Here is a 26,210-nt window from a genome sequence, read left to right on the forward strand (position 1 = left end):
AGTCTGAGAAATAGTCATCTTTCTATTATTGATTTTTCTACTGCCCCACCTCAATACCACAATAACAATCCTCTCCTTGAGTTTTATGGTTTCTTGGATGAATTTGCACTCCTGACACAGTGTGAATTCACAGAGGTCATCTGATAAGATCCATCTACCACCCTGTGACATGGTGTAGCTAGCTCTCCTCTGTCAACAAAAGTAATTCACATTAGCATTGCATACTATTTTGCTTGCTAGCTAGCTAATACAGTTGTGCTGCTCTCTATTGATGTTTGTATGCTTAGCTACTTTATTTATCGGGAGAAATGTGTTTTAAATAGGACTGTGTTTTGATGGCATTAGATTGGCTGTTCAATTTACGTACAGAATAATTGCGCCCACGTCTATGGCTGAATCAATAATTTTGTCAAAAGTCCATGGTTCAACATGTCGGTGCCTATCCCTGCCCACACTGTAAATTGAAGCCTTGGGAACTGCATCTGATATTGCAACGCCCACTTTCTGTTACATCCAAAATCAAGCTTTATTTATTACATTATTTAGCATTCTTCTTTTAAACTGCACATTGATGAACTTCACTCACAGTTGAATCTCTGAAGTATAAATAACTGAAAATGAGAGCAATGTTACCTGTTGTGACCATTTTGTTGCCCTGTCTGTCAAATATTTATGAACAACTGGTCGTCCTACTAAATATGAAAGCATGTAGCAGAAGGAAGCTCCAAGCCCAGAACACTGCAATGATTGGAGAAAAGCAGAATCCACATTAAATTAATAATTTCAAGGGTTACTTCACAAACGTGGTTACATTTCACTACTTAAGGCTTAAATTGCTGTCAATTTGGCACCACTACAGGAAGCATTTAAGAACATAGTGACAAGTGTCATGCAGGCCCCCCCCCCTTGCCAAGAATGAGACACACATTTCGTCACATGAACATTAAAACTTAAAATTGCTGCTGGGAAGAAAAGAGGGCCTTTCACAAAGAACTGCCGGGCCCCTCACTGGAAAGACCTTTTTTGCTTGCTAGCAGACAGTGTTGGAACAAGGGACCCAGTCCTTGCTTCCCCAATACACAGAAGCAGTGGTCAGACCAGTTTAGTCACATGACTAACTAGCTGTTGGTTTTTTGAATTTGAACTTGCCACAGAGAATTGGAACTCAGAAAGCTGTTTGCTCCTGGACTGAGAACACCTCTCCCCTGTCTGCTCTCATCTCTTTCTCACAGAACTCAAGACCCATTGAAGACACATGAACCCCAAGAGAGAACAGTCTCCTACAGTGAACAAGGTTTAAGAATAATACTGGGCCCCAACAAAAAGCAAGATCTACCTACAATCAAGGACAGCAGCGAGCTCGAAGCGCAGTAAAAACCCCTCTTCAGAGATTGCCTCAAACTTTTTCACTTTATTTTTCTTCCGCTCTTTTCTGTCTCCATTTGCATGTGCATATCACGTAGGCATGCTAGTGTGGGGTGAGGCGTGTATCCGTAGGCGTTAACTGAATTAGAGTTTAACTTTAAGTTTAAATAAATTTCACTTTTCTTCTTTAAACCTAAGAAAGCCTGTTTATGCTCCTTTCATAATTGGAAAGTGGTGAACAAGGATTCACCAAGGGGTGCCCCTGTTACAATAAGACCAGGTGAAGACAGTAAAAGACCTCTAGACACCTTTCTCACCTGGTCGTAACACAAGAGTGAGCCATTTAGCCTCTCGAGCCTGTTTTGCAGGCTCTTTGAAAAGGTATTCCCTTCCCACTAGCAAACAAAGTCACAAATCCCAGAATGCATTTCTTTCTAATTATTTACACAAAGCACAGAAGGTGGCCGTTCGGCCCGCTGTGTCCGTGCTGGCTCTCAAGAGCAAATACAAAAAAATTGCAGAAATTAAACATCTTTTTTAAAAAAGAGCAAGCTTTAAGAGTAAAATGCTACCCCAAAGGGTGGCACAGTGGCGCAGTGGTTAGCACCGCAGCCTCACAGCTCCAGTGACCTGGGTTCGATTCCGGGTACTGCCTGTGTGGAGTTTGCAAGTTCTCCCTGTGTCTGCGTGGGTTTTCTCCGGGTGCTCCGGTTTCCTCCCACAAGCCAAAAGACTTGCAGGTTGATAGGTAAATTGGCCATTATAAATTATCACTAGTATAGGTAGGTGGTAGGGAAATATAGGGACAGGTGGGGATGTTTGGTAGGAATATGGGATTAGTGTAGGATTAGTATAAATGGGTGGTTGATGTTCGGCACAGACTCGGTGGGCCGAAGGGCCTGTTTCAGTGCTGTATCTCTAATCTAATCTAATCTAATCTAAACCGTATTACATGGAACATAGGAGTGAAGTACAAACAATATTTTTAGCATTAGATGTACAATGAAACAGCACTAAGAGGTTATATGCATGTAACATTTTCAAGAACCCTAATCCTCTTTCAGTTCAGGCTTTCAATTATTTACCAAATTATTCTGCCTAAACTTTGCCAGTTTCATCAACAGGAGCAGTGTCTCTAAATAGTCAAAATAAAATTCTAGCTGCAAATCTGAGCATAAAAAAACAAAGTAACCTCAAACAACAGATGTAAGAACTAAAGCAGTTAAATCAGGAATATCAGAAAGGCGTGAAGATTTAGAAAGACAAAAAGTCTTTCTCTTTCTTTCAAGAGGAAACTAACCACTGCATCACAAGCTGCTTTTGTTATACATGGAACCTACATTGGACCTGTCAGTTTCTCAAGTCCCTAGTTGCTGGGAAGTCTCACTTATAGGTCATACAGATCAAGAAAGTCCCACAGTTCTTTTGATCCCCTTTCTGTTGAGTTGGCTCTCAGCCATGACAATGGCTGTAAAATTACAATAGGCTTCAGTGTCCTGGGGGAGGGAAAAGATGGGAAAATAATCAGGATTACCATTCTTGATCACCATCTCCTGATGGAATGCACGTAAAAGTGAACTATGCACAAGGAAATAATTAGGTTTAGCTATGATTCCACATTCAGTGCAATTAAATCACTTATCAACGCTCATTGTTTCTGCTCACAAATGGTAAAAACTGCTCACAAATGGCAGCCTGTACTTATGGAATCAAACTCTGGCATGAGTCACTGCCTTTACAACAGAAATCAAGGGCAGGGTAAGAGAAGCATCATCATCCCAGATCACTTCACTGTACTAACTAGAGGAGTGGTGTGTAGTCACTGACCATAAAGAAACAAATAACTGAATTAAACATTCAGTTTAGGAGTAGAGGAGCAGAGGGATCTAGGGGTACAGATACACAAATCAGGAAAATAGCAATGCTTATTAATAAGGCCATTCAAAAAGTAAACAAAGACTGGGGTTCATTTCTACAGCTGAAAAGCAAAGAAGTTGTGTTAAACTTGGGCAGACCATACAAGGAGTACTATGAACAACTCTGGTCCCATATTATAAAAAGGATATAGAGGCACTGGGGAGAGAGTGATTTACTAGAATGAACCAGCACGGAGAAGTTATACCTTGGCAGGATAGCTTGAACAGGCTGGGACTCTTTTCTCTGGACAAGAGAAGACTGAGTGGTGATCTGATAGATCTGATTGATTATGGTGTTTAATAAGGTAGATAGGCAAGGGAAATCAGAACTAGAGACCATAAATATATGATCAAATTAATAAATCAAATCGGGAATTTAGGGGAAACTTCCTTTCCCAGTGAGTGGATAGAATGTGGAACTCAATATCACAAGTAGTTGAGGCGACTAGCATAGATGCATTAAAGGGGATACTAGATAAATACATGATGAAAAAAGATTATATTGATGGGGTTAGATGAAGTAGGGTGGAATGAGGCTCATGTACAGCATAAACACAAGCATGGACCTGTTGGACCAAATGCCCTATTTCTGTGCTGCAAATATTATGCATGGGAAGTCCTTGCTGCTGACTGGAGACAAGCAGGGTGCGGGAAATGCAGAGGACAAAAGTAATGACCAGATGGCGGGAGGGAGAGCCCAGTGGAAGAAAAATAACAACAGTCAACCTCAGGCCAACGTTATTCATCTGTGCCAGCTGAGAAAGAGATTGCCACTCACGAGTCAGCCTCTACAGCCACAACAGACAATGTTCAATCCAGAAGTGAGAAGCACCCCGGATACAGTCCATCGTTTCCCGAGATGGAGAGATGCCATCAAATATTAAGCAACATAGAGAGAAAATAATGAACTATTTTGAAATTAGTTTTACTCTGTACTGAACCTCAAGACTCACTTAACAAACAGTGAGAGTGAGATACTTTCAAGTTCTTATTCCCATACGTAAAAATACAAGCTTTTAAGCACATACAAGCTCCCAGCGTGCATGATTTCTTATTGGTTATATGAGAACCACAATCACTGGCGGAATGCACAGGTCATTTCCGTACACATTCCTCTCAGAGCAGGATCTCTCTTATTCAAAAAACAATTTTTCTGCAAAGTGCAAGCGGGTAAGTTTCCTAAATGAACTGGAGTTGCTCCAGATACTGAGTAAAATGGAGATCAGTCTAGTGGAAAGACATAGAAAATTTACGGCACAGAGAGATCATTCAGCCTATCATGTCTGTGCCAGCTGAAAAAGAGCCGTCCAGCTTGATCCCACTTTCCAGCTCTTGGTTCGTAGCCCTGTAGCTTAGGACGCTTCAACTGCATATCCAATTTTTTTTTTAAAATACAATGAGGGTTTTGTCTCCACCACCCTTTCAGGGAGTGAGTTCCAGACCTCAGCAACCCTCAGTGAAAAAAATTCTCAACCACCCTCTGGGTGAAACAAATTCTCAACTCCCCTCTTATCATTCCAGCAGTTACTTTAAATCTATGCCCCTGGTTATTAACCTCGCTACTAAGGAAATAGGTGCTTTCTATCCACTCTATCTAGGCCCCTCATAATTTTATCCACCTCAATTAAATCTCCCCTCAGCCTACACTATTCCAAAGAAAACCCCAACCAATCCAATTTTTCCTCAGAGCGAAAATTCTCTATTCCTGACTATATCCTCATAAAACTCCTCTGTAGCCTCCCTGGTGCGATCATATCCTTCCAGTAATGTGGTGACCAGAACAGTATGCAGTGCTCTAGATGCGGTCTAACTAGAGTTTTATACAGTTCTAGCATGTGATAACACATGTTCCATATTAGCAACAACAAATTTATTCCATTTTCTTGTCAGCTTACCAGACAGACGAGAAACAGGGCTATTGGGAATGGGTACAGAAACCCTGAGAGGATGCTAAGAAATATGGAACCTGGTATGGCAAAGGTTTGTAAACTGGACAAAAGGTGGTCAAGGATTATTGTAATACAAAATATGGCTTGCTGTGCAACACTGAGATCTTAAATTCACCCAGCTGCACTGTATCATGTATACTGTAACGGCCATTAATGTATGCTTAAATGTTCGCCATGTGCAAGAACAAACAATCACACAGGGTTTCCCTTTCTCAATACCAGTGTTTTTAGTTACGTGATGACATTGGAACAATGACCCGAACTTCAAACAAATCACAAGTCATTAACATTAGGCATGCAAGTTGAACAACTAATCACAATCTCATCATGAAGTGGAGACAATGAAATTAAAAGGTTTTAATCAAATTGGTGAGTCTCCAAAGTAATCAATGAATTTGTAGACAATGAATGGGAGACGGTCAAAGTGAAGGAAAAATAGATCTCCTCCTGCCTCATACAGTTTGCGGATAGTCAGTAAACATCATAAATATTTGTAGAGTGCGAACTGCATTAATATTAGCTCTATATAAAGCAGTCACTGCCCTTTCTGCTTCTTGGGTCTTTTAGCACCATCCTGCCAGAAAGGACACTAACTCTCCGCCAGTTTGTATGAGAGCAGTTCATAGAGACAACTCTATAGAGAAAACAACTGGTCTCCAATCCACAACTCCCATAATGGCATGCTTAAAACAGAGAACCTGACACATCTTGTAAGGGGTGGGGAGAGGATAAAAAACAAGTACTTGAAAATTGTCACGCTTGGCTTAGGGGCAGCACTCCTGCCTTGGAATCAGAAGCTTGTAGGTTCAAGTCCCACTCCAGAGACTGGAACACATAATCAAAGCTGAGAGGGAGCTGCACTGTTGGAGGTGCAGTCTTTTGGATGAGACTTTAAACTCAACCTTCCCAGGTGGAAATAAAAGATTCTATGGCATAGTTCTCCCCAGTGTCCTGGCCAATATTTATTGCTCAACCTACATCACTAAAACAAATTGTCTGATTATCTCCTTGTTGTTTGTGGGGCATTACTGTCTGTAAATTGGCTGCTGCATTTCTCTATATTAAGACAGATTATATTTCAAAATTAATTTATTGGATGTAAAATACTTTGGGATATGCTGGAGCATGAAAGGTGCTATATAATTGCAAGCTCTTTCCATTTTTCCTAAAGAAATTTTTGCAAGCCTTCCCATATAAGGAAAATGCCTGTACCATGACTGCCCTGATACTACATAAAACTTACAACTCTCATTCCTATAAGCAAATGTCTTAATATAGAGAAATGCAGCAGCCAATTTGCAGACAGTAATGTCCCACAAACCACTGACCACCTCCAGGCGCGTATCCATTGTCTCTCGAGATAAGGAGGCCCAAAAGAAAAGAAAAAAAAGAAATGTCCCACAAACAACAAGGAGATAACCATTAACTTCATTTTAACTCACTCTTTCACATAAACAGTATTTGAGAAACAAACAGTAGTGTTTCCCAGGAGGAAAATAAACTGAGTTTGCATTGAAAGCAATAGTAATGAAGGAACAAACTCAACTGTCAAACAAGGGGATGGTTATATTTCTCCACATCAACGCTAACGACACCCAGCTCTACCCCTCACCATCAACTCTTTCAACCCCTCACTGTCTCCAATTTGTCACACTGCTTGTCCAATATCCACTATTGGATGAACAGAAATTTCTTTCAATTAAATTTTGGGAAGGCCAATGTCAGTCTCTTTGGCCTCCTCCACAAACTTTGTTCCCTAGTCACTGATTCCATCTCTCTCCCTGCAATGGTCTGAAGCTGAACCAGACTGTTCTAAACCTTGGTATCCTATTTGACCGAGATGAGCTCCGGACCCCATATTTTCTCCATCATCAAGGCTGCCTACTTCCTCCTCCTTAGCATCGCCCTGCCTTACTTCATCTGCTGCTGAAACCTTCATCCATGACTTGGTTATCTCTAAATTCAACTAATCCAATGTTCTCCAGCAGGCCACCCACTCTGTACCCTCCTTAATTGGGTTCAATCAAATTTCTGCTGCCCATATCACAACTCACGCCAAGTCCCATTCACCCATCACCTCTGTGTTCAATGACTGACACTGGCTCCCAGTCTGGCAATGCCTCGATTTAAAAAATTCTCATTCTGGTTTTCAAATCACTCCATGGTCTTGCCATTCCCTATTTCTGTAACCCCCTTCAGCCCTACCACCCTCCGAGAACTCTGCACTCCTGAATTTCATCACTCCACCAGCTTAAGCTGTAAACTCAGGAAGCCCATCCCTAAATCTCTCCATTCTTCTCTCCTCCTTTATAACACTCCTTAAACCTACCTCTTTGACCATGTTTTTGGTTACCTGTCCCAATATCTTTTATGTGGCTTCAGTGTTGAATTCTGTTTAATAGCACTCCGTGAACAATCTATGACAAATGCAAGTCATTACTGTTATACCGGGGGGAGAAAAAGTTATACCACAGGGTTCTTTGGTGTTGATTTAACTGATTTATCAGGCTGACAACAGGGTACTACAATTGGTCTCAGTGCCATAGATTGAGGGAAAATGAAATCAGCCAGTATTCCAGTTTTTGATCATTTCATTTTCTTGTAACTCCTGCTGAAAGTGAGCATGTGCTTTTTTGCAGCCAAATAGCACACTAATATTCAGTCTCCAAGCACATAGAAGAATAATGGGGAAGTGGACAACACAATCATGTTATCCAAAATAAAGCATTCTCTAACAGTGAAAACACTCTCCAGCAAAATGTTATGCTGTATGTACAAGGTAAACCACAGGAAGCATTCTTCAAAGGCTAAGTGGATAAATACAGTGTTCCATGTGATATTAAACCACACGAGTCAGAAATGTACCAGTATCCATTCTGACATTGCAGTCTTTTGTAAAGGAGTAACCTTATGAGACAATAAATCTACCATAGTCTGAACGCAGAAAGCAAAACTAAAATTCTCTAGTGACTTCATCTACTTACCACTCACTTAAGAGTTCCTATGCTAATCTGCACAAAGTCTAACTATTAACATTGAAATGTGGTTTTGGAACATTCTGCAGCCTTCATCTATGGAGCAAAGTCATCTTATTTTTATACAGAAGGCAATGTGAACAGGAGATGCACTTTTTTTTTTCCCCAAGCCATTTAAACATGTATTTTTTTATCACCTGCTTTTAGTTCCCTCCACAACCACTCCCTAGCATCAAGGACTTCACTATTGCTAGGTCAGCCTAATGCTAAGCATTCCAAGTGCAGCACAGACTGACTGCCCTGTCGATTTTTCCCTCCTTCCTTGTGGGGACGTGCCTCGCATCTGATCCATGCCTCCAAGAGGCATATAATGCAAGCATAAACCCAAGCATTATTCCACAGTACATTGGGTACAAGCACATTGCCCAACTCAAAGTAACTAGAATCTGTTTAATAGAGTAGATGCTCCACCTTTTTATTAAGCAAACATGATGCTGATTACATGTGAAAGGATACAAAATATATGTGGTAAAGTACGCCACTAATACTTGTACATAGTAGGTGTCCTTGTATTTGGAAAGAACCTTTCCCAATGCCTTGGCATCATCCATGTCTTTAGGAATTACAATGGTCTTTCGCTCCTCTCTATTAAGATCGAAAAACAGAACAAAAAGTTAAGAAGCAGCTTTAAGGCAAATATTTTTTAATGCGATTACTTGATGGACAATACACATTTTCTCAAAAAACTTAGCCGTCTTTTTTAATTTCCCATAGTACATCATTTTTTGTTTCCAATGTTTCAGCTTCACCTTTGCATTCTTAGGTGTCATAGATTTGATTCATTGTTGCATTGATTAACAGCTGATTATCTCTTACCATCAATATCTGTCTGGCCATGAAAGTGTGTGGGTTTGTGGTGGAGAGGATAGAGACACTACTGACTTCAATATGAGCAGACCCAATCCTTTCTAAGTAGCCAGTCAACCAAACAGCCTGCACTATAGCAGCAGAGTGAGACTAATTTGATAGCTGTTTCAAAGAGTTGGCACAGACATCATGGGTCAAATGGCTTCCTCTGTACTGTATGATTCCATGATTAATTTATATATCGCCTTTTGCATAGAAAACATTCCAAGGGGCCTTACAAAGGAATGGGGAGGAAAGAAAAAAATATAAAAAAGAAACCAACATTGAGCCAGGGTGTGAGAATTAGGATAGGTGGCCAAAAGTTTGGTTGAAAAATAAAGATTTTGGGAAAGTTTTTAAAAATAAAGAGAGGGGAAAGGAGTTTTAAGATGATAGGGTCTGTGACCAAAGGTAGGAAAAAGTGTAGGGGCAGCGACTATGCAAAAAGACAGATTTGGAGGTCTGATGGTTGTGGACAGGGATGCAAGACTAGAGGAGTTTCCACAGATAGGGTGGTGCAAGGTCATGGAGAGATTTGAAGAGGAGGACAAGGAATTAAAGTCAACGCTTAGGGGACAAAGAGACAGTGTAGGATTAGTTAACGGAGTTTAATTAACATTTTGACTTTTCAGAATTTAATTTTCAACATAAACTTACATACTACATTGTGCTAAATTCACACTGCGAACATTGGTGGGAATATGGGTAACTGAAAATTAATCACTTAAGAATCAGAATAAACAAAGGATGAGCAGTAAAATGCAGGGGTATACAAACAGTTGGACATTATTGAACATTTCATGCTGGGGTACAATTCCAACATAACTGATAGCTCTCTGATAACTCCCCTAGTGACCATTATTTATGTGTGAGCCTAAACAATAAGCTACTTAATTGTGGATCATAACCTTGTGTGTGCTTGTTCTCATCCAAAATTCAAGGAACCTTGCCAGCAGGGATCATTGGATGGAAATCAGGAGCAGGATGCCAGGTCGATTTTTATCCTCCTTGGGGTACTGGGGTTGACAGCAGTAATCAGAGCCTCCGGAGATTGGTTAAGTCAGCACATATCAAGAATCCAAACTGAGACATTATTAGTCTAAGGTGGTGTATATATCCACTGAGTTGTCAAAGGAGCTTCATCATCTGATCATAACCAATTCTTGGAGAGGAAAGATTGTTTTTGTTCTGTGTGATGCACCTTTAATCTTGTTCACACTGTATTCAGCACAATCCAAGACAAAAGTCCGGCAAGTCCACATCAGAGAGTTGCTCTATGCCGATGCTGCCACACTAGTATTCTATACCGAGGAACACATTCAGCGGCAAATGGACAGACTCTCTCATGCTTGTAAAGAGTTTGGTTTGACCATCAGCAACAGAAAGATGAATGTCATGATCCAGGATGTTGCTATACAGCCCTCAATCAGCATTGATAATGTGATGCTGGAGGTTGTTGATAGCTTCACATATCTAGACTCCACAATCACCAGTAATCTGTCACTTGATGCTGAAATCAACATGTGCATTGCAAAGGCTGCAACTGTTATGTACAAAAAGAGTATGACTCTCTTCTTTGGCCTCATCTCGAGAGACAATGGGTAAGCGCCTGGAGGTGGTCAGTGGTGTGCGGAGCAGCACCTGGAGTGACTATAAAGGCCAATTCTAGAGTGACAGGCTCTTCCACAGGTGCTGCAGAAAGTTGTGTTTGTCGGAGCTGTTACACAGTTGGCTCTCCCCTTGCGCTTCTGCCTTTTTTCCTGCCAACTGCTAAGTCTCTTCGACTCGCCACACTTTAGCTCCGCCTTTATGGCTGCCCGCCAGCTCTGGCGAACGCTGGCAACTGACTCCCACAACTTGCGATCAATGTCGCAGGACTTCATGTCGCGTTTGCAGACGTCTTTATAGCGGAGACATGGACGGCCGGTGGGTCTGATACCAGTGGCGAGCTCGCTGTACAATGTGTCTTTGAGGATCCTGCCATCTTCCATGCAGCTCACATGGCCAAGCCATCTCAAGCGCCGCTGACTCAGTAGTGTGTATAAGCTGGGGATGTTGGCTGCCTCGAGGACTTCTGTGTTGGAGATACGGTCCTGCCACCTGATGCCAAGTATTCTCCGGAGGCAGTGAAGATGGAATGAATTGAGACGACGCTCTTGGCTGACATACGTTGTCCAGGCCTTGCTGCCATAGAGCAAGGTACTGAGGACACAGGCTTGATACACTCGGACTTTTGTGTTCCGTGTCAGTGCGCCATTTTCCCACACTCTCTTGGCAAGTCTGGACATAGCAGTGGAAGCCTTTCCCATGCGCTTGTTGATTTCTGCATCTAGAGACAGGTTACTGGTGATAGTTGAGCCTAGGTAGGTGAACTCTTGAAACACTTCCAGAGCGTGGTCGCCAATATTGATGGATGGAGCATTTCTGAATTCCTGTCCCATGATGTTCGTTTTCTTGAGGCTGATGGTTAGGCCAAATTCGTTGCAGGCAGCCGCAAACCTGTCGATGAGACTCTGCAGACACTCTTCAGTGAGATGTTAAAGCAGCATCGTCAGCAAAGAGGAGTTCCCTGATGAGGACTTTCCGTACTTTGGACTTCGCTCTTGTTGAACAACCTGCCCCCTGATCTTGTGTGGAGGAAAATTCCTTCTTCTGAAGACTTGAACGCATGTGAGAGCAGCAGGGAGAAGAAAACCCCAAGCAGTGTGGGTGCGAGAACACAGCCCTGTTTCACGCCACTCAGGATAGGAAAGGGGTCTGATGAGGTGCTGCTATGCTGAATTGTGCCTTTCATATTGGCATGGAATGAGGTGATGATACTTAGTAGCTTTGGTGGACATCCAATCTTTTCTCGGAGTCTGAAGAGACCACGTCTGCTGATGAGGTCAAAGGCTTTGGTGAGATCAATGAAAGCAATGCAGAGGGGCATCTGTTGTTCGCGGCATTTCTCCTGCATCTGACGAAGGGAGAACAGCATGTCAATGGTTGATCTTTCTGCACGAAAGCCACACTGTGCCTCAGGGTCGACACGCTTGGCCAGCTTCTGGAGCCTGTTTAAAGCGACTCGAGCAAAGACTTTCCCCACTATGCTGAGCAGGGAGATTCCATGGTAGGTGTTGCAGTCACCGCGGTCACCTTTGTTTTTATAGACGGTGATGATATTGGCATCGCGCATGTCCTGAGGTACTGCTCCCTCACCCCAGCACAGGCAAAGCAGTTCATGTAGTGCTGAGAGTATAGCAGGCTTGGCACTCTTGATTATTTCGTTATGGAATAACAATAACTAGATGGAGAACACCAAACTGTGAGTCTACCAAGTTTGTGCCTTCAGTGCACTCCTCTACAGCAGTAAGACCTATACAACATATCCTAGGCAGGAGAAAAGGCTGAACAGTTTCCACCTTTGCTGTCTCAGATCCTTGGCATCTCTTGGCAGGACAAGATCACCAACTTAAAGGTCCTGGAGCATGCTAATTCCATCAGCATACACTCACTACTAAGCCAACAACGTCTGCGATGGCTCAGCCGTGTTAAATCGGATGGATGATGGTCGTATACCCAAAAGACCTTCTGTACAGTGAACTGGTTACCAGGTCATGACCTGCTGGACGTCTATGCCTCTGCTACAAGGACACCTGCAAGCAAGATATGAAGACGACAGACAGCAACAGAAAACTGGGAGACAGCTGCTGACAGCCTGGAACTCTGGAAGCTGACTACTCGGAGGGGCATCGGAAAAGACCGGGAGAAACTGAAAGCTTAGCTGGCTGAGAAAAGGGCCTGGAGAAACAGAAGCCAGTGAATCCTGCACCTTCTCAGCTCACTAACTTCATCTGCAACAAGTGCAGCAGAGACTGTCATGCCAGAGTGGGGCTCTGGAGCCATACCAGGCGACGTTTAACACAGAAATGACTACCAAGGCACAACCCATCGTCTCATGAGACAGAAGGCTGCCAGAGGATTCAACACGAAGATTACCTACGTCAATGCAAGCTCGAGGAACAGCATCTCATTTACCGATTAGGTACACTACAGCCTGCCGGACTGAACATTGAGTTCAATCATTTCAGAGCATGACGGGCCCCCCCATTTTACTTTTATTTTCAGTTACTTTTTTCTTTTTCCTTTTTAATATTTTTTTTGTGTTTATTTTGTTTCATCTTAGTTTGTTCAGTTTGCTTACCCACTGTTCTTTTCATGTTTGTACTTGCGGCTGTTCAATTTTCAGTCTGTAAACACCCTATCTGTACTAATGCTTTGTCTTTCAACACACCATTAACATATTTTTTGCCTTTGCTCCACGACCTTCTGGTCAGCTATTCTGTGACCTTGTCCTATTTACACCTTCTCCTTTGTTATCTCTTGCCCCACACCCCTGCTTTACTTGTTTCTAACCTTTTACATTTCTAATATTTGCCAGTTCTGATGAAGGGTCGCTGACCTGAAATGTTAACTCTGCTTCTCTCTCCACAGATGCTGCCAGACCTGCTGAGTATTTCCAGCATTTCTTGTTTTTATTTTATATTTCCAGCATCCGCAGTATTTTGCTTTTATTAAGATTACCTACATATTGGCATAAAGTTACATCAGAAATGCTCATGATCCTGTGGGGTTTTTTTTCCGGGAAGAAAGCGGTGTGCCTTTAAGGCAACAAGCCCCAGAAACTGAGTCAAAGAATACATTCTCATTGCCCGGGATACAGCCAATCGGACTGAGCATTGAGAGACACAATGTTACAATTTAATTTTGAACTGGCTTATAGTGGAAACAGACTGTTCTAACTCACACAGACACGGACAGACAGCTGGGCCAGCAGGAACTGAACAGAGATCTCTGATAATTTAAACTGAAGGAAGGGAAGTTAGACTGTGACAATCTTTTATCCCTCAAAATTTCTAAAGACAAATTGATTCATTAAAAAGTGTTTGCAAGTTGTAATTGTTGAAATTCATCGCTGGAGATGGAAAGCATCACTTACTGCTGAATTAGACTATGAACTGGTCTACTGTTGAAGAACTTTTTCTTTTTTCCCCATCAGACAGCTTTGAGGACTTCAAGCAACTTTGGACTATCCCACATTGGAAGATTTCACTTCGACAGGAGCGTTAATATGCAAGGATTCTAATTTTTCTATTTTTAAATGTTGTTTATATCTTAGTAGTGTTTAAGAATTTAGTTCTTCTAATTAAACAGTTAATTTGTTGATTTAAAGACACCTGATTTGGTTAGCCTCATTCAGGGGTTAATAGATGGTACAACTTGGCTGGGTCTTTAATTTGGAAAGTTTAAAATGATATTTTAGTGATCTGTGGAGGGTCGGGATTGAATTAACTGTGCGATTCTCCCATCACAATCAGAATCATATATTTTGATTGGGGGCTTTGACTGGAGCAGTCGGTCATAACATCATGAATATTCTTTCAAGGATTCTGGTGCATCTAAATAATGGTTTCACATTCTAGCCACTGTTATAAGGATTTCAATTCTTTTGTATTAAAACTTGGGATTCTATATTTTTAAAAACTGAAAAAGATTTCAGTGGACATTGAGATATCTAGAGATAGCTGAACTTTATGGATGCTTTTGGAAGGAAGACAGCATCAACAAGAGGTTCCTGGTTTTGACCAGTAAACAAATACTGGAAACCAGGTAATTTCAAGGAAACCAGCAGGGGGTTTGACCTCAGAGCTACCCTTTGTGTGACAAGAGAATTTATGACGTGGCATGTGACTTGTTTCTGGAAGGTTTTGGTTTCAGTTTGAACTGTTTAAAAGCCAGTGGATTTGGACTAAAGCAGGCAACTGGAATTTGATTTGGACCTGCCCGGAGATCAGAAGAACCAGAAAAGTATTGCCTCTCTGCAAAAAAATTCTTGCTCTTGAAAAGCAAAAGCTTGTAAGAGGTGGTCCTGTTGCCTCCTGCATTTTCGAAGAAACCCTGAATTTGCAGAAATCTTGCATCCTTAAAAAAGGACTTTTGCATTGCAAGTGAGAACTGACACCTGTTGCTATACCCCTGATGGAAGACCTAAGTGAAGCATTCTACAATTGAATTTCTTTGAACGTCTACCCATCACAGACTGTTCATCCACCTCGCCTGGAAAGACTTTGAGTGGCATCCAACTAATCGACTTTGGGACACCTCGCCAAACCAAAGAACTTACTTCTAGATCATGACAGTCTAAGTTTTTTTAAATTCCATTTATTCCTATGAAACAGCTGTAAACCAAAAATCCCTTTTTTCCCCCCCAGTTAACCGTTGTTTGGATGTATGCGTGCATGAGTGCTCGGAAATAACGAGCTTTAATACCTCAATTCGTATATAGCTTTACCTCATTGTTATAAAACTAAGTCTTAACCAATAAAGTTAATTTTGTTGTTGATTAAAGAAACCTGGTTGGTGTACTTTATTTTAGGGACAAATAGACTGTTTCGTAAGTGAGAAAATTTATTGATATGCTGTGACCTGTGGAGAAGTGGGACTGAATTAACAGTGCACTCCTCCCACCTTGGTCGTAACACCAACAACAGATGCTCATATCATTACTATTTAGTTACATCTCTTTCGATGGCATAGTGATACCACTATTATCAATCAATCTTCTCCATTCTGGCCAAGTTCCCCCATCAATCTGCGCTGGAAAACGCACAGCTACAAATGACAGAGATTGATTTTAAAGTAGATAATGTGTATGCACTGCATTTTGTGCGAGAAATCACCTGGTTTTTAATCAGGTGACATTTCTGCAGTTTTATTTGCTGTAATTTGCAGAGACTCTTTTTAAATAGATTCTGTGGACTGTTTGCTGGAGTGCACTGTTTAAACAGACAAATAGACTTAGTTTGGTATTAAACACACTGCTGTGAATTCTGCCTTAAGTTTCATTCCATCTCTAATGCACAGGCTGAATCAATCAGTATCAATAGACATTCTGATTACTTTCCATGTTACAGTCCTGGTTATCACAAAAAAAAACAAATGGTTGCCTGTCAAACATTTACATTCTGGATAATTTTAAGTGGCAATTGCTTGATAAATCAGACAAGTATCTGAATCAAAGTTCTCCTCTAATTTAGATGGGAGTTCTGCCCTATATGTATATTTATAGTTTTGTAAGTTTTTTGGCCAAGCAGTGAGTGGGACAAACCACACTTACCACACAGCTTGCTTGCCTTTTGTGATCTGGTTATTGTGCTGATATTGTTGGCTGCAACTAATGCTTGCAGATGCTGTTGTCCAGCTACAATGGCTTCGTATTTCCTGCCATCTTCTAGCAGCGCACCAATGCTGTGACCTTTCTTTCTCTCCCCACCCACCCCCCCACCCCATGAGGTCTTTTTGAAATGCTTCAATGGGTGTTAAGACAACCAACAGCACCATGAGTTGCTCTGACAGCTGAGTTTCTGAAATAAAAACTCGCATTCATTGCCCTTATTACAGCACCTGCTGACAAACTGCTCTATTGATTCCTGTGGCTGTTGCCTGTAGGACATCAATTCCAGGCGGTGAATTCTAAAATTTGCTCTTAACCGGAGCTGCTCTTCTAGCACTTTACATATCTTTGCGGGTCTTTCTGGTCCTCTTCAGATAAGCCAGAGGTATTGACTCTGTGTAATCCCTCATTTCCAACTGATATTAGTATTTTTCACAGCCTGCTTCTATGGTTCTACAATCACTTGGTCTATGAAGCATAACCGTATTCTTTGTTTAAAATGTTTGAATTTGGATAGGATATCTCAAGGGCAATTAGAGATGGGCAATAAATGCTGGCCTTGCCAGCGATGCCCACATCTCGTGAAAGAATAAAAAGTTAGGCTCTGTATCAAATACATTTATATTTGAGAGAACTACTTTTCAAGCTTGGCTACGTTTGGGACACTCTTATCTTTGGATCATAAGGATGTCTCTTTGACCTCCATACCCGGAATTGAGCAAATAATCCACGCCAACATTCCAGTTCAGTACTGATAGAGAGCTGCACTGTTAAAGGTACTAACCTTCAGATGAGATGCTAAACTGAGATCCTGACTGCCGATGTAGATGAATGTTAAAAGATACAATGCTACTACTCGAAGAGCAAGATATTATTTTGGTGTGCTATTGACCATTTGTGCCGCAACCAATTAAAGAACAAAAATAAACGCAGGTCTACAGTCATTTATTTCATGGCTTTTTGTGGCACAGAATGACTGCTGTACTTGCTTCCGGAAACAGCAGACACTGCATAACAAAAGTAATTAATTGTGACATGCTTAAGCCATTTTAACATGATAAATGCAAGTGTAATTTATTTGGAGGCAATATGTTTCCTTTCAATTATACAGATACTTACTCATCAAGCTCTGGGAAATTCTTGTACACTAGGTACATAACAAAAGCAGCTGAGAGGAAGGTAGAAAGAAGAATGAAGAGAGACATCCGGGCTGATCCTCCTTCCAGTGATGTTTTCCCTAAAAATACAAAACTATGATAATTAATGGAAAAATTCAGAACCATTAGAATTAACTGGCATGGCAGAAATATTTTCTGTGACAATACAGAGACTAAATATATATCTATCAATATATTAAATGTCCTGACTCAATTTGGACATGTCCTGTGTAACAAATCTCTCTCACCTAGGTAATGCCTCAATGCTTTACCTTATAAAATTGAAATGTCTACACAATCATTACTTGCCTTGCACTGTATTCCTAAGAATAGATGGCTTGTTGCACTTCTGCATTTCTCCCTGCCCCAGATATTGGCCGTGGCTTCACCCTTTCGTTGTTCAGCCTCCACCCCACCGATAGGGAAGGAGCAAGAAAAGAGAGGAAAGAGTGAGAAAATGGGAGAGGAAGAAGAGAAACAGAAAAGAGAGGAGAGACATATAGAGAAAAGAGGAAAAACTATAAAACACTGAATTTAAGGGATCTCTTGGAAACTTACAAACCACTGATGCTAGATCTGAAACACACTCACTTGCTCCCCTATAATGTTGTCAGGTCTGTGCCCTTCCCCTCACTGTTCAGGAACACCAGGAATTCATCACTGAACCAAACTTTAAACTCAATTTCCCAACTCACCAAACTTAGGTGCCCTCAAAGTTCTGCCAAATCTCACTTCTACAGAGACACCAAACCAAAATGATCACCACTTTATTCTCACTTTCTCTCTCTTTTCTCCTATGCTGCCAAACTGCAGTCCTCCATTTCTGAAAATCAGAGGATCATCCCTCAATTGCTACCAAAGCCAGGTTGGCTACAGTGCGAGTGAAGTCTAGGACATGTCTGACATATTCAACATAATCACAGACAATTAAGGATGACCAACCATTAGCTGGATTTCCTAACTAGGAAAAATAGTGAATACTGTTTTTAGAACAGTAAAATTTCTTCAAACAAGAAATCTTCTTTAGAGGATTTGCTTTAATGATGATTGTAAGTTTTTTTTCTATTCATTTTTCAACATCAGAATTATATTTCACATGTTATGGCTATAGTAGAAAAAAAGCTGTGTGTTTTTTCCCCAATTCCACAGTTTTGTCAAAACCAAAGAGAACACAAGCCAGACACTTTTAGAAGACTTATAATGAACAAGTATTATCAGTTACACCTTCACTCTCCCAGACAGATTATTCCAAAACAATGCCTGAAACAATCCATAACCTCATTATCTATCATTTCTTTGCCTTCATTCAGTCGTAGCTTTAGTATAACCAGTGTCAGATGTTTTGGTCTGACAAGTTGGGTTTGTACTGAGAAAGATGTTTTGTGTGCATCACATTTAACCTGAAGGACTGAATATTATTAGTGTACCTGTTTGAAATGTGATCCCTTACTCTCCTGGATAAACACAAGCACTATCACTTTTCAAGATTTCAACCTCTGCAAAATCACCTGAAATCACTGTCAGGTTTCACTGATAACGATTTCTACATCACCATCAACTCTCTTGACTCCTCCACTGCCTCTGATTTATCGTGCTGCTTGTCTAACATCCAGTATTCAAGGAACAGATATTTCCTCCAATTAATTATTGGTAAGGCCAAAATCATTGTCTTCATCCCTGCCACAAACTCCTTCCCTAGCCACTGCTCCATTCCTCATCCTGGTCACTGGTTGGGGGTTGAGACTGTTTACAACCTCAGCATCCCATATGACCAAATTGATTGTCCAACCCCACATCCTCTCCTACTTACACCCTCCATTATATTGCCCATCTCCACCCCACCTCAATTCATCAGCTGCTGAAATTCTCACCCATTCTATTGTTACCTCCAAACCTGACCATTTCATCGCTCTCCTGGCCAGCCTCCCACCTTACACCCTCCATAAACAGAAGCTCATCTAAAACTCTGTTGTCCATATCCTAATTCACACCAAGTCCCGTTCACCCATCATCTGTGCTTGCTGACCTACATTGGCATCTCCATATTGAAGTACTTTTATTTGTTTTCAAATCCCTCCATGGGTTCTCCCCATCACAGCTCTGTAACCTCCTCTGGAATGAAAGAAACTTATCACATCTCTCAGACCTGCCAAATTCTCACATCCAATGAACTACCTTTTTGAGGTGTCATCAATTACCTGGATAACTATGGCAGACATTTATGCACAGCAAGATCCCACAAACAGCAAAGGAGATGAATCTACTGTTCATTTATAGAGGAATGTTAACCAGATCTGCACTTCTTCAAACTAATGCTATGGAACCTTTTACATCCATCTGAATAATGATAAGTAAATAGCCTCCCATTAAACAACACATTTGTAGGATGGTAGCTCTGGCAATGCAGCGCTCCCCAAGTATTAGAGTGAAAGCCTAGATCATGCATTCAAAGCCTGAAGCTACTCACTCAGAGGCTTGAGCACTAGTTAGTATGACACTTGGAATAGTTTCACCTAATTTAGTTTAAAAACACTGCTTTATAATTAATTAGATTACCTGTAGCAGTCACAGTTTTCCTCATTCAATTAATATAGTATAACCATACATTAAAATAAGTTTAAAATTCTAATGGATTGATGACAAAGCATGACTTATTTTTGTGTGGGGTTAAGCTGCGTTCATAGAATGAACAAAACCCATCAGGGACACGTTCTTTTTGCAAGCTCTGTGCCACACTTGCATGAGGTGTTATTCCCATGTCTGTATATATGGAGTCTTGTGATCAAGAATCTCAGCTGTTGACAGATACAGGTAATAGAGGCCATAATATTGAATGAAAACACACAACTGCACAAAAAAGGAACTTTTTAAGTAACCATAATCAGAAGTCAAGGGACAGAAATGGAGGGAGCTAAATTACATTCCTGGAATGGGGAAGACCATACCTCCAATTTGACATTCAGCTCTATTGTTGCTGAAACACTCATCCATGCCTTTGTTATTTCTTGACTCGAATACTCCAACGGTTTCCTGGTCAGCCTTCTATCTTTCACCCTTTGTAAACTTAATTTCATCCAAAACACTAGTGCCCGTTCCAAACTCACACCAAATCTCATTCAATCATCACTCCGGGGCTCACTGACCTACGTTGGTTCCCAGTTGAACAATGCCTCAAATTTAAAATTCTCATCCAAGTTCTCAAATCCAAATGTCCTCACCCTTCTCTATTTCTAATCTCCTCCAGCTCTTACAACCCTCCGAGATCTCTGAGCTCCTCCAATTATGTCCTTATGCATATTCCTGATCACTCCACTATTGACAACTGCGCCTTCAGCTGTCGAAGCCCCAAACTCTGGAATTCTCTCCCCAAGTCTCTCCACCTCTCTATCTCCTCCTTTAAGTCACTCGTTAAAACCTCTATCATTGACAAAACTTTTGTTCATCTGTCCTAATATCTCCTTATGTGGCTCAGTCAAATTTTGTTTCAAACACTCCTGCGAAGCACCTTTGGTTGTTTTACTACGCTAAAGGCACTATATAAATGCAATATTTTGCTGTTGTGGTTGAAAATCTAACATTCTTGCCTCTTTGTTCAATATTGCATACAAATAGGTGTACACCAAAATAGTGCAAAGTATGGAGAAGGAATTCTCCTAAATGTGCATACCAGCTTGAGCACTGCAACACTGAAGCACCAGGTGTCTTAATCTGATAAATCAAGACAACTAGTGCAATGTGAAAGCAGTTAAACTGGTTCAGTGGATGCCCTAACAATCTTTAATAAAAGTTCATTACAGATTGATTCATGAGTTTGGCATAACACAGGTAGAATGGATAAAAACAATTGGGGCAACTTCATATACAATGAAAAAGTTGCACAGACATCCAGCATTATTTTAGAAGTACAGTGGTTAGATCACTGAATTAATAATCCAGATGCCTGCATGAATAATCCAGAAAATGTGAGTTCAAATCCCACCATGGCAGTTTGAGAATTTGAATTCAGTTTCTATTAGAAAAGACCTGGAAATAAATATCATTTAATATCATTAAGAGTAACTACGAAGCTGGCAGATTGTTGTAAAAGTCCAACTGGTACAACTAGTATGGGTGAAGAGAGAGTGACTGCCCTTAACATCAAAGGAGCATTTGACAGAGTATGGCATCAAGGAGCCCTAGCAAAACTAGAGTACAAACATTACGTCTGTTTCAGCTAAACAAAATAAGTGACAGCCATTCCCTGTTTCATTCCTCAGGGCAATGCCTTGATCAGAGTCAAGTTGCCTGGTTTAAATTTCAAACAAAGCTTGGCAGTTAACTGCCTTTCACCGTAAACTGCTGCATTCTCCATTGCAACACCTCTACCAGATAGAGTTCATTTGTCAACCAATCAGCACTCTTCTCATACAGCATAAAGTTGTTGTTTTCCCTTACATTTTTATTCTTGTGGATTGTCCTGATGAGGGCAAGATGAAAAGCTTCGACAACATGTCTTTATTTTCAGCAATACTCAAAACTGGAGTCAATGGGAATCAGGGTGAAAACTGTCCCCTTGTTGGAGTCATACCTAGCACAAAGGAAGATGGTTGTGGTTGTTGGAAGTCAATCATCTCAGTCCTAGGACATCACTGCAGGGGTTCCTCAGGGTAGTGTCCTAAGCCCAACCATGTTCAACTGCTTCATCAATGACCTTCCCTCCATCATAAGGCCAGAAGTGGAGATGTTTGCTGATGACTTCACAATGTTCAGCACCATTCGCAACTCCTCAGATAATGAAGCAGCCCGTGTCCAGATGTAGCAAGTCCTGGACAACACACAGGCTTGGGCTGATAAGTGGCAATTAACAATTGCGCCATACAAGAGCCAGGCAATGACCACCTCAAATAAGAAAGAATCTACCCATCTCCCTTGATGCGCAATGGCATTACCATCACTTGAATCCCCCACTATCAACACCCTGGGGGTTAGCTGGTGCTGATGTACCTATATTCCAAGGATCGCAGCAGTTCAAGAAGGAAGCTCACCACTACCTTCTCAAGGACAATTAGGGATGAGCAATAAATACTGGCTTAGCCAGCAAAGCCTACATCCCATGAACGAATAAAAAATCCTTCAGGGAAGGAAAGCGGCCCGAACAGCAATATAGAATATCAGCAAGGAAATTCGTCAGTAGGGCTAGGCTCCCTGTACAATTAGTACCTTGGTATCAATTGAGATGGGCATTTTAAACAGAACTGAAATGCTGATGACTGAACTAGCTCTCATTGACGCTTGTGCAAATAATGATGTTAGGTTGACACTCCAGTGCTTACACCTTATATCCCAAGTCACTTGCGTTACCACTAAAACAGCTGCAGACCCCAGGGATGAGCAGTTTTGTGACTGCACCCTTGGACTTGTGAGCTAATGCAAAAAAAAAATGTATCTTTTTCTAAAAACTGCTAAACAGAGGTCTGATTAAAATCCAATTTTCTGATGTGGAGTTTGAGGAACTAGAACTCAAGGACTTTTGTTGAGATTAATTGAATTTGAACATTTCTGCCTATACACTGGCCTGATAACATAGGAGACTATTATCGTAAGACTCTCAAATTTAGGACAAATTTCAAACTGCTGGAAATTTTACAACATCAATACTAGAAAGAGGCTGCTGTCATGCATCTCGATCATTAGAATCATTCAAAACGAGCTTGAAGTAGGTGTTGACATGTTTAGATCAACTTCCAATGCAAAGCTTCAACATGCCAGTACTGGAGCACATGGAGATCAACACAAATAAAGGTGACCACAACTAAACAGAGCCAGCTTCACTGAAAGTAATTAATTAAAGTTCTTTTTTTCAAATGTGTGGACATCGTAGTTCATACCTTCCACTCTTCTGATTTTAGACTACTTTGTATTTCTTCCCTCCTGTCATTCTATCATAGGTAAAAGTGTCAAAGAACAAAAGAACAAAGAACAGTACAGCACAGGAACAGGCCATTCGGCCCTCCAAGCTTGCGCCGATCTTGATGCCTGCCTAAATTAACACCTTCTGCACTTCCGGGGCCCATATCCCTCTATTCCCTTCCTATCAATATATTTGTCAAGATGTCTCTTAAACGTCGCTATCGTATCTGCTTCCACCACCTCCCCTGGCAGCAAGTTCCAGGCACTCACCACCCTCTGTGTAAAAAACTTGCCTCGCACATCCCCTCTAAACTTTGCCCCTCGTACCTTAAACCTATGTCCCCTAGTAACTGACTCTTCCACCCTGGGAAAAAGCTTCTGACTATCCACTCTGTCCATGCTGCTCATAACTTTGTAAACCTCTATCATGTCGCCCCTCCACCTCCGTCGTTCCAGTGAAAACAATCCGAGTTTTTCCAACCTCTCCTCATAGCTAATGCCCTCCAGTCCAGGCAACATCCTGGTAAACCTCCTCTGTACCTCTCCAAAGCCTCCACGTCCTTCTGGTAGTGTGGTGACCAGAATTGTACGCAATATTCTAAGTGTGGCCTAACTAAGGTTCTGTACAGCTGCAACATGACTTGTCAATTTTTATACTCTATGCCCCAACCGATGAAGGCAAGCATGCCGTATGCCTTCTTGACAACCTTATCCACCTGCGTTGCCACTTTCAGTGACCTGTACGCCCAGATCTCTCTGCCTGTCATTACTCCTAAGGGTTCTGCCATTTACTGTATACCTCCCACCTGCATTAGACCTTCCAAAATGCATTACCTCACATTTGTCCGGATTAAACTCCATCTGCCATTTCCCCGCCCAAGTCTCCAACCGATCTATATCCTGCTGTATCCTCTGACAATCCTCACCATTATCCGCAACTCCACCAACCTTTGTTTCGTCCACAAACTTACTAATCAGACCAGCTACATTTTCCTCCAAATCATTTATATATACGACAAACAGCAAAGGTCCCAGCACTGATCCCTGCGGAACACCACTAGTCACATCCCTCCATTCAGAAAAACACCCATCCACTGTTACCCTCTGTCTTCTGTGACTGAGCCAGTTCTGTATCCATCTTGCCAGCTCACCTCTGATCCCGTGTGACTTCACATTTTGCACCAGTCTGCCATGCGGGACCTTGTCAAAGGCTTTACTAAAGTCCATATAGACAACATCCACCGCCCTTCCCTCATCAATCATCTTCATCACTTCCTCAAAAAACTCAATCAAATTAGTAAGACACGACCTCCCCTTCACAAAACCATGCTGTCTCTCGCTAATAAGTTTGTTTGTTTCCAAATGGGAGTAAATCCTGTCCCGAAGAATCCTCTCTAATCGTTTCCCTACCACTGACGTAAGGCTCACCGGCCTATAATTTCCTGGATTATCCTTACCACCCTTCTTAAACAAAAGAACAACATTGGCTATTCTCCAGTCCTCTGGGACCTCAATTATGTTTCCCTAAATTTGTTTTTAAATCTTCTCCCAAATTCTTGTTCAGTGGCCAATCCCACCTGCTCTGTAGTGGTTTAGGGGTATAATTCACAACCTTACTGCAGATATTACATTGACGTTATGGCTTTGACTGAAGCTGAAAATCTCCCTGCCTAGATATACTTTCCATTATCTGCCCCGCTAAAACTGTCATGATGGTGGTGTGGTCTTCAATGTCAAATCTGGTTATTATCACAATGTTGTTTGTGGGACCTTGAATGAACTATATAAAGGCAAGTCAGTCTTTCTTCTTTCTCAGCTACATACTGCCCCTTGGCAACGTAATTCGGAGTCATGGTGTCAGTTCCCACATGACTCCAGTGACATCCAGCTCGACATTGCCACCACGTCTCTTGACTACGGTACTGTCGGATTGCTTTTCTAACATCCACCCTTGCTAGTCATCGGGAAAATCAAAGCCATCGTCTTCAGCCATCACCATTAACTTCATACCTTTGTCACTGTTTCCCATTCGACCCCAAGCTGAGCTTCTGGAACCATACGCTCTCCATCAGAAAAACTACCTGTTTCCAGCGCCGTAGCTTTGCCCATTTCGCGCTTAGCTCAGCCAATCTGCTGCTGAAACACTGACCCGGACCTGAGTAATTACCAGATTCGACTATTCCAATTCTCTGCCATCCTCCACCCAAACAGAGACAGATCTTCTCATTTCCTCTGCGAACTCGGAGCTGAACTCCCATATGCCAGCACATTACTACAGTGACGGTAATCGCCGCGCGTTGCCCGGGCGCACATTTACCTCCATTACTTTTCGCAGGCTCGCCGCCGGCCGTGGCGCCTAGGGGCGCCGCTTCCTGTTGGACAGCATTATTCAAAATCACGCTGGATCGCTTCACAACTTCACTACTACTTTTTCTGGCCATTTTTCTGCGCTGTAAAGATCGGAACAAGCCGGTCACAGTCCAACACTTCTGCCCTTTCACCTTTCACACAACAATGCGCGTGTACAAGAACGACGACCATCTGCAAAGTCAACGTGTCAAGAACTCTAGCGCCACTATGGCCTGGCGCTGGAAGTACTATTGCATCATCGATGCACTCGAATCCAGCATTTAAATTTTGACTTCCTTTTTGCAACATCAATTAAATTAAGCTTATGACGCTTTAAAATTCCAAAGTGACTCCTGACAATGCAGCCAAGCGCCGACGTCATCAGCGCGTTCCCAGCTGCGCGGATGTGCAGAACTGTTTCTTCCTGCAGTATGGTGACTATGCATGCCCAGCCTACTTCAGCACCTGACTTGCCAGGACTAATTGGGCAT

The 26,210-nt window shown here is 41.7% G+C and overlaps 1 protein-coding gene across 2 annotated transcripts in view; it reads right to left on the reverse strand.

Annotated features, from left to right (window-relative positions):
* The window catches only part of tmem41b (transmembrane protein 41B), a 50,031-nt gene extending 24,133 nt beyond the window's left edge, over positions 1–25,898 (reverse strand). Inside the window, exons 1-5 of one of the 2 annotated variants that reach the window (XM_068046371.1) lie at positions 25,688–25,897; positions 17,444–17,561; positions 8,722–8,850; positions 5,177–5,270; positions 634–738 (exon numbers count right to left, since the gene is read on the reverse strand). In XM_068046371.1, coding sequence (XP_067902472.1) covers positions 634–738; positions 5,177–5,270; positions 8,722–8,850; positions 17,444–17,561; positions 25,688–25,811 — 570 coding nt within the window. In that variant the 5' untranslated portion in view covers positions 25,812–25,897. Of the gene's footprint in view, positions 1–633; positions 739–5,176; positions 5,271–8,721; positions 8,851–17,443; positions 17,562–25,687 lie in introns of both variants that reach the window. The other variant, XM_068046372.1, reaches the window with a different exon arrangement.
* Positions 25,899–26,210: the final 312 nt, after the last annotated feature.

This window comes from Heterodontus francisci, chromosome 14 (assembly GCF_036365525.1).
Source record: "Heterodontus francisci isolate sHetFra1 chromosome 14, sHetFra1.hap1, whole genome shotgun sequence".
NCBI lineage: Eukaryota > Metazoa > Chordata > Chondrichthyes > Heterodontiformes > Heterodontidae > Heterodontus > Heterodontus francisci.